This window comes from Vanellus vanellus (genome assembly GCF_965231255.1).
Source record: "Vanellus vanellus genome assembly, chromosome: 1".
Lineage (NCBI taxonomy): Eukaryota > Metazoa > Chordata > Aves > Charadriiformes > Charadriidae > Vanellus > Vanellus vanellus.
Window position 1 is genome coordinate 60,565,869 of NC_138905.1, and position 11,281 is coordinate 60,577,149.

Genomic DNA, 11,281 nt, shown 5'->3' on the forward strand with positions numbered 1-11,281 from the left:
TCCTTGTGCTAAAAGTGTGCAAGAGGTTTGCATGACAACAGGAACTGTGAGAAATAAAAATGTACAACTTTCCTAAGGACAGTGGTTCCACCTGTGGCAGATTTTTCCCACAGAAAGAATTTCCTTTTCATCCTGAAGATAATTTTCCTTTAAAATTAAATCAAGTTACATGTGACATTCTGGCTTTTGCATCTTCAGCATTGAGGTTGAATTGGGAGGTATTTTAAGGACATCTCTAGAGCTGTTAAAGATTTATAATCTAAAAAAATGTAGCTAAAGTTTTATTGAAATGTAGACTTTTAAGCAATCTCCTTGACTTGAGGTCAGAGGTCTTTTCCAGAACATTATTTCACAAAATGCAGGTTTGGTTCTGACTGCAGAGCATTAAGGGTATGCAACAAATAAACCAGTCTCATCAGGATGTGCAGCAGATCAGCCTGCGTCTCACACAGAAAGAGACCCTACAGCAGTGGTGGCCAAGCACAGGTGTAGGGGCTGATGCTCTCCGTTTGGTTAGGCTCCCGTTGAGGAACATCCCACGTGAGATGAAGCTGAAAGGGGGCAGAGCCATGACTTAGTCCACTTCTCCAGCCAGCCTACCTAGTTGATCATGGAGAAGGTGACATGCTGCACCATCTCTCTGGGATTTGGAAACCAGAGGATTATGGCTCCTGGCTATATCTCTGTGATAACCACCTGACCAAAAAATTTATTATTTGGGTCATTAGCTGATGCCTCCTGCCCGGGAAGTAATAGTCATTCTGGTCATTTTTATTTTTAGTGGTTCGGTTTGATTTGGCTATTTATTGTGATTATATGTATAGTAACTGCTTTTCGTCTTCAGAATGCTTTACAAACAACTATATGTTTCACAGAATTTGTCTCAGGTACTCTGAGGAAGTGTATGTTTTTCACAGATAACAAAGATTTAATCTCTGCTTTGAGGGAGAAATGCAACTCAGGCTTACTGACAGAGTTACCAGCAGCACTACTATATTTCCAGAAATCTCAAAACTGAGGCAGAGAGAGAGGTTGAATCTCTTGTCAGAGACCGCAAAGGGATGAAAAAAAGCCAAAACGGTAATGGAACTAAATCAGACATTCAGACCACTACCTTGCCCTTCTCCTTTTTTTTGGATAAAAAATATAAACACTTATGCACTCAAAAATGAGTGCTTCAGCTCTGGATCTGTAGAGAGAACTGTCCAGGTGACTAGACCTCTACCTTTTGAGTTTGGGAAACAGACCCTGCAAAAGTAACAGCCCTTCTTAGAAAAACAAAAGAGTCGTTAGAAAAGGAAGCTGGCTACCAATTAAAGAATAAAGAATGAAGCCTGTGACTGTCATTGACATTTTTAATAGTGCTGCTTCAATACTGTCAGGCTGAGTGAGTGATTTGCAGCAAGTGGTTTGGACAACTCCTTTAGGATTTTTCCATTTCTCAGCTGTGTGTGATTTGCCTAAATGTGTTTGCTTTTTCAAGGTTATTAGCTGTAAATTAAGAAAAAAAAACAATTGGGCTCAGAGCTCCAGCAATACTTAGACCCAGACTCAGACTGCAAGTACTTGAAGGCAGGCACCCAATAGCTAAAAGTGTACAAACGTTCAAAGTAGTTTGTTAGAAATCAGGAGAGTACTTTTATACCAAATAACTTTGATTAGATGCCCACAGCACAAAATTGCTCCTTATTTCGATTTAAAAATCCAGATTAAAAAGTTAGCTTCATGGGTAGCAGTTCATATTTACTTCCTATCCATTTTCTTCATTCATTCCTGAGAATTCATCACTCCTGCAAACAGTGCTGTCCCATTCGTTGTCAACTGAAAGTGAAAAAACCCACAGCCAGGATTAATTCAATTTTTTATTTAAATGAAATTTATGGACACGTTTTGAGGTATTTGATCAGTATTTGTTCTTATTTATACACGAGTATTTTTTCAGGTGTTCAGTCAGCATGACACGAACAAAAGACAAAAAGATACAAAACCATTTCACCAACATGAGGCCAAAAAAGCAAAAGTTTGAAAGGTCTGTGGAAAGTGTATGGGTAAGAAGGAGGTTACCCTATATTCAGAATGGGATTTAAGCACATAGCTAAATGTTATTTAAATCTGGCCTTGGAGAAAGGAAGATTTTAGAGCAATTTGGAGACAAATTCTTATTTTAAATAAACGTGGTCCAAATTAAAGGTATTCCATAGATTTTGATATCAATTTTAAAAGGTGTATTCTTTGAAAAAGTAATACAATATTCTAAACAAAAGCAGAAATACCTACATTTTCATGCAGATGTAAATTGATATATTTAATGTTACCCTTTTTGTCCACACCAGTATCTAACCACTACAGGAACATATTTCTAAGCATATAATCTCTGACCTGCTAAAAAGACACAATCAAGACTATTTTGTCCACAAACTCTACTTTCAGAAAAGAACAAAAAAGGCTGGCAACACTTTTTTTCAGTATCACAACTGGAGCTTTGCTTTTGAAGGTGCAGTTTTACAGAAGTCTTCCTAGCATTGATTAGAATGAAAGTGTCAGATTTTCTTTTCCTGAAAATTATCCCTCGAATCATCACCAAATAGCCAGTGTCCAATGTATGAGTTGCTTCTTTCACTTTGGATGATGCTGTAAAAGAAATTCATTCCCAAATACAGCCTTTTTTATATTTTTAAAATTGTCTTTTCAGAAATAGAAGTATTTCTGTGAGTTTTCTAAAAAATTTGGGGAAAGATATTTTATTTAAATCTTACCTTTCCCAGTCCAAGTGTTTGCAACCCAGTGCATCTCACGTTAGCAGTCAGGCAAAACAGACAATAAAACTTACAGGAGGAAGCAGGAGAAAGCAGAGGAGGATTTCCTGAAATGGATATATCTGGTTTTGCTCTCTCATCGAGTGAAAGGCAAAAGAAAATAGCCAAAAAGAATAAAATCTGAATGAAAAGTAGAATGCAAACATTGCTTCAGTTTTAACAATCCAAAGGAAGGTCAGTAACACAGCTGAGGCAACCTGAGAGACACTTGTTTGCTTACAAATCATCATTAGGTTTTGTACAGACAACACTTAAAGTCCTTTGAGGGACTGAAATACCTTTTTTATTTTTTCCTAGATGTTTTTCCTTTTCCTGGTATTCATTTTCATCTGCAGAAAAATCCCCAGGGGTTTAGATTTGGTTTTCAGCCGAACTTGAAGCTTTCTGTTTCCAGAGAGGCCATTACCTAGCTGCCCATCTCCTCAAATTCACTGTAGGGGGATGAAGCTGAAGAGGTTTTAGACTCTCCATCACTGTTGCACTCCCGTGGGGGACCAGGACTCGGAGCTTCTGGGAGCTCCTTGGCAGAGAGTGTTTCCTTACTGTTAGACCCTAAGGGATGGCAGTCCAGCAAGCTCTGCAGGTGTTTGATGTAGCTTATTGCAGCTCTCAGGGTCTCCACTTTGCTGAGGCGCTTGTCAGCAAATTCCTTGGGCAGGTGCTCTCTCAGGCGCGTGTAGCCCTCGTTCACACAGCGCACCCGTTGTCTTTCCCTCTCGTTCCTCTTTCGAATGAAGGCAGGCTCAAAGGAATAGTCATAGACGCCCACGTAGCCAGGGAATGGGATGTAGGAGATGCGACCTGCATGCCTGCCGTAGGCTTGCTCCCAGTAAGACGGGTCCAGATGGAAGGGAACGCCAAAGGGCTCTCTCAGGGGGACGCCGTGAGGATGCACATGGCTGTTAGCCAGGGACATAGCTCCTGAAAATGCAATCCTGTTGAACAGTCCATCATCATCTTTACTGCTGTCCATGCTTCTTTTTTTTTCTCACCAGTGAGATGTCAGTTCCTGAATTTGGCTTCCAAATCTTGTATCAGTCCAAGCAAGAAGGAAACATTTGTAGAGGTACTCTGCCCCACAGGCTGCAATTTCCTCTTGCAGTGTATAAAAACTCAGATCTCCAAGCACTGCTAACAACTCATGAAGTCCACTCTGTGCCTGGAAATCAGCTCTAAGCCTTGTTGTTTTTATAGATGTAGGATGCCAGCTAATTTACAGACAGGTTTTGAGGACCATCACTCGTCTTTAAACCCTTCTTTTCCTCTGATCTTCATATTTCAAAAGATAATAAGAGGGTTCCTGTGTATTCCTTTTCTCCCCTCTTGAAATTATGACCATAAGAGTTAATGCCAAACATAAATAATCTTCCAGGCTCTAAACATGTATTGTAATCCACGATATCGTTTGATATAATTGTCTCCAAAAGATGGGTAATTTGCAAAGTTTACAGGGATCTTCAAAGTTTTGGCAGAACTCCTCCCTTTCAGGAACCAAGGATCTTCTGTCATCTGAAAACTACCCAAAGGCTTTTCACAATGAAATCCAAAAGACAACTGCAAGCTTTGTTGTTTCGGCTGCTCTGGTCTAACTGAAACAGCTCACAAGCAGTTTGCAAAACTTATATGGCATGTCTCTAGCTTTCTGGGGAAGCTGAGAAATCTTCAAAGGAAAGAGTGCTCTCTTGTGGTTGCAAGTCATGTCAGATCAAGAATGCATACGTGCAAGCATAAGGGGGAAACTGCTATCTTTGCCCAAAGAGAGGCTTTTTCAAGAAGTGTGAGTTTCACAAATTGAACATGAGCATTTTCAAAAAATCTTCAACATTTTGTGTGTTTCTGCTCATTGCATGAATGATCTGGTCATCACTATGAGCACCTGCCTCAGATAAACAAATACAAAGGTGATGCCCTGATCGCCCCCCTGTGTAGCTATTACTAGGTGTTTACATAGATATTGGCTTACCCGATGGACCCTCCACACTGCTTTAATTGGGGAGCTGCAAATCCCTCTTGACTGTGCCGGATCTGTGCTGCATCCTCCAGTTTGCCTGCAGCTTGCCAAGGAGCAGAGGTGATCAAAACCCAAGAACTTTTGGCAGTATAAGGGCATAATGTCCTCATCCGTGCTTTTCTTCTGAGATATCCTGTTGTGTTAGGGCCTTCTTCTGCAGCTGCTGGAGGGTCTTTGACTTTTCCAATGTTGTTGTTCAAGAGCTTCATAGTTACATTTTTTTCTGAAAACACATCTCCACAGTTAACTGAATTTCCTTTTGTTGCGACCGTCAGTTTGGGGAGTTGACATTTGGTCTAGGAGAGCTGTGGGAAGGACATGAAAAGGTACAGGCATGTAGGCTCTATTACAACTGTTCTTTCGCTCAAAGTGAAAGTTTCCGCCCTGTTCAGTCTTTCATGAGAAACTGCCTCAGAAGCGTGAGTAACTGAAACAACATCCTCCACTCTGAGAAACACATCTATGTCTCTGCTGAGTCAGAAACCAGCAGCAATGACATCAGGGTGCATTTTCAAGTCAGCCTTTGTATCTTTGCTGGCCTGTTCTGCAGCTTCGAAAAACAATGGTAATCTTCAAAGCATGATGAACGTACAGGCAGACCATTCCAGACAGACATGAGTGAGAACAATCCCGGGTTCTGATTTATGCCAGGGGCAGGATCAGCACCAAAATGGCTCAAAAGCCAGAGCAACTATCCATCTACTTTTGCCTCCATCACTAATATTGCCTAGCAATAGCTGATGTTTGAAGCTGAAGGTTTTGTAGCATTACCTAAGAGTTAGCTAATGCATTTCATGAGGGGTTGAGATCTTTTCCAGTCACAGCTAAATGTCTTTCTAAAATATGTACCATAGCTCAGCTGGAAGGTATGAGTGTGAGGCAAGAATTACTGGGGAACGTCCCATGGTATGTACAATTAATTTCAGATCAAATAATCAAGAGAGCCTTTCTGCCTTTAAAAAAAAAATATCTTTGGAAATGGTTGAACAGCATGGGCTTTTCAATATCACTTGCACTATAAACTCTGTTGTCCAGTAGAAACCTTTTCATAAATGAACGCTTAAATGAAAACAGCTCATTCACTGTAGCACTAAGGCAGACCAGGACTTAAAGTTTTCTTAAAATAAAGAGGATGTTGGCCTCTAAGCAAACACCTGAAGCAGGAAAAGGACATCTGATTTGTGTCATGATTAGATTTAAAATGCTGCTCTCTGGCAGTAGTCCTGTAATGAAATGGAAGCATGTCTCTCAGGAGTCTCAGGTGCCAGATCGTTTCACAGTTCTCCATGACCTTGCCAGAAGTTTAGCCATGTTCAAAAGGCAGGGTTACGTTTCAGTTCTGTCATGCAAATGCACTATTCCCTGCTACCAGACCCCTTTCCTATGTTTACTGTAAATGCAGGTCACCGGCACTTCCCAGAGTGTCAGAAGTGCACCTGTGCTGAACAGACATCTGCTCTTCCCACAGAAAAATCCACATTGTTAAGCCTTTAGAGAAATATGCGAAGAAAAATAACAGGTAAATGGTATTTGTTAATCTGAATGATTGAAGCTGATCTCATATCAAATGGACTCTGCAATCTGATTTTGTTTCTGTGCAAAAGAAATAAGAAAAAATGCCACAGTCCTTTGTTGAACATCATATCTTGTTGACAATCAAACGTCACTTGCTTGGAAAGGGATTTGCCCCTGGACAGGGAGCCAGCCCAAGGCTGATGCATCACACGTCTTGCTGAAGGTCCCTGTTGAGAGCGTGAGCAGGATTAAAGCAATGCATCGTTCTCATACACGTGTTCTCCACACACTTTGTGTGACCTCCACACAAAGCAGGCTCTTCCCAACCTGTCTGCACACGCAGACTCAGTGAAAGTAGCAGGACTAGCCCACCAAAGGGTAAGGCTAATAGACATTCTTTAATTTTAAGAGTAGGTTAAGACTACATAGATAACGTCCCTCTTCAAAGAAAAGCCTTTATTTTTTTTCTTACACTGTTTCTTCAATTAACTCCTCTTCACACCTTTGCCCAGATGATGCTTTGACTCCAGAATGCAATATCTTCCATGCTGATTCAAAGCAGATGGCCTGGTTTGCTGTACAGGTAGTACAAATCAGGTGTTATTTGCTGCTCTACATTGGCAAAAAAGTACTGCTTCAAAACTGTTGCAAGAGGACATTCAGTCTCTGAGATCCTGGAAGTTGTGCTGCTTCTATTGGTATCGTATGTTTTGCTTTGTTGTGTTTTTTTTTTTAAATACAATGCTTAAATGGGGACGCTGGGACATTCCTTACATACCCCATTGCCTGTGGCATTCGAATGGGTTCCCTTCTCTCCTTCCTTTTACTTCACTATATGCACTTAATTACCCAGCCAAAACTAATAGAAAGTATTTATGACATACCTAAAAATATACCATTGAGGCATCTTCCTTCCAGATATAACTTAGTTGTGGTTTTAATTGCATATATCCTAACACAATATCTACAAGAATGTAATCTTTGTACAGATGAATCCTCAACTTGTTCACACTCCCACAAGAATCACAAATAACACTACTGACATTACGCAGTGATTGCTTTGAATTACTTTGAATTGCTCAAAGCAACAGATTCTCCTTGATGCTGTGTCCCTCTGCGTCTGAAATGAAAGTCGTCGGTGGAAATATGGTAGTAGAAACACAACAGTCAGCTGAACACACACAAGTCCACCTATTTCCCAACAGATGATGTCTCAACTATTTTATCTGTGAAAATATTACTGAGAAGGAGGAAGAAGAAAATACATCAGGAGTTTAAAAAGAAACACTCACAACATTGTGCATTTATTATATTGACTGTGCTGTAATTATTCTAAATTATAGTATTTATTATACATATCATAGTTTGTCTGGGCTGCCACAATTTATTAACAGATATAAAATTGTGAAATTAACAGTTTCTCATGTTCACTGCATGCCATAGAATTACAGTAATGACTGCAATTTAGATTGAGACTCAGGAATACAAGATCAAGTAGTTTTGTGCCTCTCTAATCCTGTTTTATCCCTTAGCATGGACCATCTCTCTCTAGCTCTCTAGCTAGAAGTGAGAGCTGCACCTAACCTACCCAGGCTTCATACTGTGACTATCACCAAAACACAGGCCTGCAAAGTGCTGGCAAGCCAATAAAAGATGGTGAGAAATTCGGATTTTTGATGTTAAAACAGTTGGCTTCAACCATTGCTTTTTGCGTAATCTTCGTTCAGTGTAATTCTGCTCACTCTGAGAATGAACCTGAGGACAGGTTTGCAATAGGAGGAGAGAACCAATCATATCGAGATGTGGTCATGGTCCAGCAGGGACTTCCACTCATGCTACAGACAGACTGAAGCACGCTTACTGCATCTCTTTCCCCCGTGGTTTCACTAGCCTCTCTGATCTTTCAGTACGTCTCCAGGATCTGAAGACAACTTGAAAAATAGCTCTGCAATTTGTTCCTCATGCAGCAAGTGCTCTATAAATGTCAATAAACTAAGCTTTCAGGGGACATAGTGCAGTTGTCTTATCAAAACACTTCACATATAATAGAAGTGTTTGGTATATAAAAAAAATCTCCCCTTGCAGAAGAAACAGTTCTCAAATGTGTTTTATCACAATACCTTGGGCGTGCAGAGTACATCTCTGTAGACACAGATTAATTTCTCATTCAGTGACACTTCATATTATCACTGGCTTCCTTTGATACTTGTGCTTTAAACTGGTAGTTAAGATATCACTCGTTCAAGGGAGTAAAGTGACTACAAAAAAGGCTGGAATCTCGGAGGACTCGTGTTTGACAGTAGGAAAAAACACTCTTATCTGCGTATGACTACATCCAATCTGGCTCACAGGCTCAAAGTGTTACTTTCAGCTCAGGCAGTTGAAATAGTGTGAGGATTTCAGCTCCGGGGTGGTTCTGCGGTAGAATTACACTATCATAATTGGCATTAAAACAAGCTGAGGGTTTGGGATAATCTAGCATTTTCAGAACAGAACTGAGATGTACTGAGTATAATTGTGAAGTTGTAAGGGTGACAACTGAAAATGGAAGGTCTCCGGTCATCTCCCATGTATTAGGGAATGCAATGTGAAGAGAGAAATTTTTCGGCTTGTAATCATACACTGGAGTTTCTATGAAAGATGTGAAGTACTAGCATTAACCACGTGAATATGTGATACTACATATATAAAAATGAAGCACAGATAACCCCCCCATCACAAGCTTAGCAATCCTTAAAAACCTGTGGACTTGATGAGTTCTTTCTTGACTTGATGAAATAATGTTTGTGGGACAGTTCAGATACACTCAGTCATGGTTAGAGTAAGGACTATCTGGTTTAGTGAAGAACAGGAGAGGTCGTGGGATATGTGGTGAACTAAATGAGGTCCTGCTTTTGGTCACGAATGACAGAGACCTGGATTTACTTCGCCTAAATATAGTCCTCTAGAAGTTATGTATTTAGACTAAACTAATTACACAGGTCCCAGTTACAGGCCACAAACACAGAGAGGCAGCTCCAAAGGGGATTCTTCTCACACATCTCAGACACCTACTTCAGGGTGGGATGAAGGGCTCTCTGCAGCAGCCTGTTTGTCTCCTTTAGCTACAGAGACACCTTGAAGAACCAGCATATGCAAGGTGTCTGACTTTCTGACAGCTAAAGCCAAATGAGAGGAGCCTGTTTCCACCCCCAGAAGAACCGATGGGTTTGTACTGAACTGGAATGACCATTCCAGACCCTACATTTAGGCTTTTCAGATCAAAAGGTAGTAGGCAGAAAAATACCTTACGTTTCCTCCTGTGCAGACATCCTGTCAAGGGATGTCTCATTTAATGAGACATCGTTTAAGTGTCAGGCATGATCAAATTACAGAAGCACATTACGGTGTTTCAGGAAACAGCTGTTCACCCTGGCGCTTAAAGAACTTGTAGATTGATTTGAGCAGCGTATGTGATGAATATCCACGTGCCACAGGTGAAAGCGGGTTACTAAACTACTTGTGCACATCAAGAGATTACTTTGCAATGTAGCCTTAGCTGGAATTGGACATTGAGGTTCTGGAGCATGTTCAGAGAAGGGCAATAAAGCTGGTGGGGGGTCTAGAGCACAAGTCTTATGAGGAGTGGCTGAAGGAACTGAGGTTGTTTAGCCTGGAGAACAGGGGGCTGAGGGGAGACCTTATCACTCTTTACGTGAAAGGAGGTTGTAGCAAGGTGGAGGTCGGTCTCTCCCCCCAAGTAACAGGTGATAGGACAAGAGGAGATGGCCTCCAGTTGTGCCGGGGGAGGTTTAGATTGCGTATTAGGAAAAATTTCTTCACTGAAAGGGTTGTCAGGCGTTGGATCGAGCTGCCCAGGGAAGTGGTTGAGTCACCATCCCTGGAGGTGTTTAAAAGATGTAGTGCTGAGGGACATGGTTCAGTGGTGGACTTGGCAGTGCCAGGTTAACTGCTGATGATCTTAAAAGTCTATTCCAACCAAAACGATTCTATGATTCTGGATGAGCCATAACCCACAGAAAATGGCACAGCAGCTGATGCCCAGAAGGTACCTGGGGAAGTATGGGCTGATGGTACCAGAGGCCCATCTCGCCTTTCAGAGAGAGCTAGCACGGGAAACCACCGGCTGAAGGGCGAGAGCTGTTGGTCAGCCCACCAGGCCGGGGGTGACGCCTGAGGACCAGAGAGGGCCAACCGAGATACTTTCCCAAAACGGGAGAACCACCGTGTACCCGGGCGGGTCTCAGGCCCTCTCTCCAGCCCCAGCGGCGCCCACAGCGCTGGAAACAATCTGGAAATACGGCGGGGAGGTGGTGATGGTGAACGGGGCTGAAACGCCGGCGAGGTTCACCGAAGGCAGGCCGGCCGGCCCCGGCCTCCAGCGCGGTGGCAGGCGCCCAGCCCCGCGGCGGCCGGCAGGGGCAGCGGGGCCGGGGAGCCGCCGTGGCGGGCAGGCGGCTGCCAGGACGCCGGGTATGGCCCGGCCTGACACGTCACCGGCAGAGCCCCACAGGCACCCCCGGGCGGGCCCCTCCGCGCCGGCACGGCGGAGGCAGCCGGGCCCTGTCACGGACCCGGCAGGCGGAAAGCGGCCGAGCCCCGGGGGCGATGGCGCCGCTTCCTGGATGCGGCGGGCGGCGGCGGAAGCTGCCCCCATCCCCGTCCCCCTCCCGCCGCCGCCGCCGCCGTCGCCATCACCGCCTCCTTCTCCCGCCTCCGCCTCCTCCGCGCTCCCCCGCCCGCGGCCGGGCCCGCGCCGCTTGGGGCCCCGCCCATGAGGCGGCGGCGGCGGTGGTTGCGGCCGAGCCGTGGCTGGGGCCGGGGCCGGGGGCAGGCGCCTGCCCGAGGGGCGGCGGCGTGCCGGGGCTGAGGGCCCTGATGCGGCTGCGGCCGCGGCCGCTCCGCCGCCGGGAGAGGCCCAGCCCCGGCGCCGGGCCCC

The 11,281-nt window shown here is 43.9% G+C and overlaps 1 protein-coding gene across 1 annotated transcript; it reads right to left on the minus strand.

Annotated features, from left to right (window-relative positions):
* Positions 1–3,222: 3,222 nt before the first annotated feature.
* On the minus strand, positions 3,223–3,789 carry ASCL4 (achaete-scute family bHLH transcription factor 4; the record flags this gene model as incomplete). The annotated part of the gene is made up of 1 exon (XM_082495274.1): positions 3,223–3,789. One exon carries the CDS (start codon positions 3,787–3,789, stop codon positions 3,223–3,225), a length of 567 nt encoding a protein of 188 aa, XP_082351400.1.
* Positions 3,790–11,281: the final 7,492 nt, after the last annotated feature.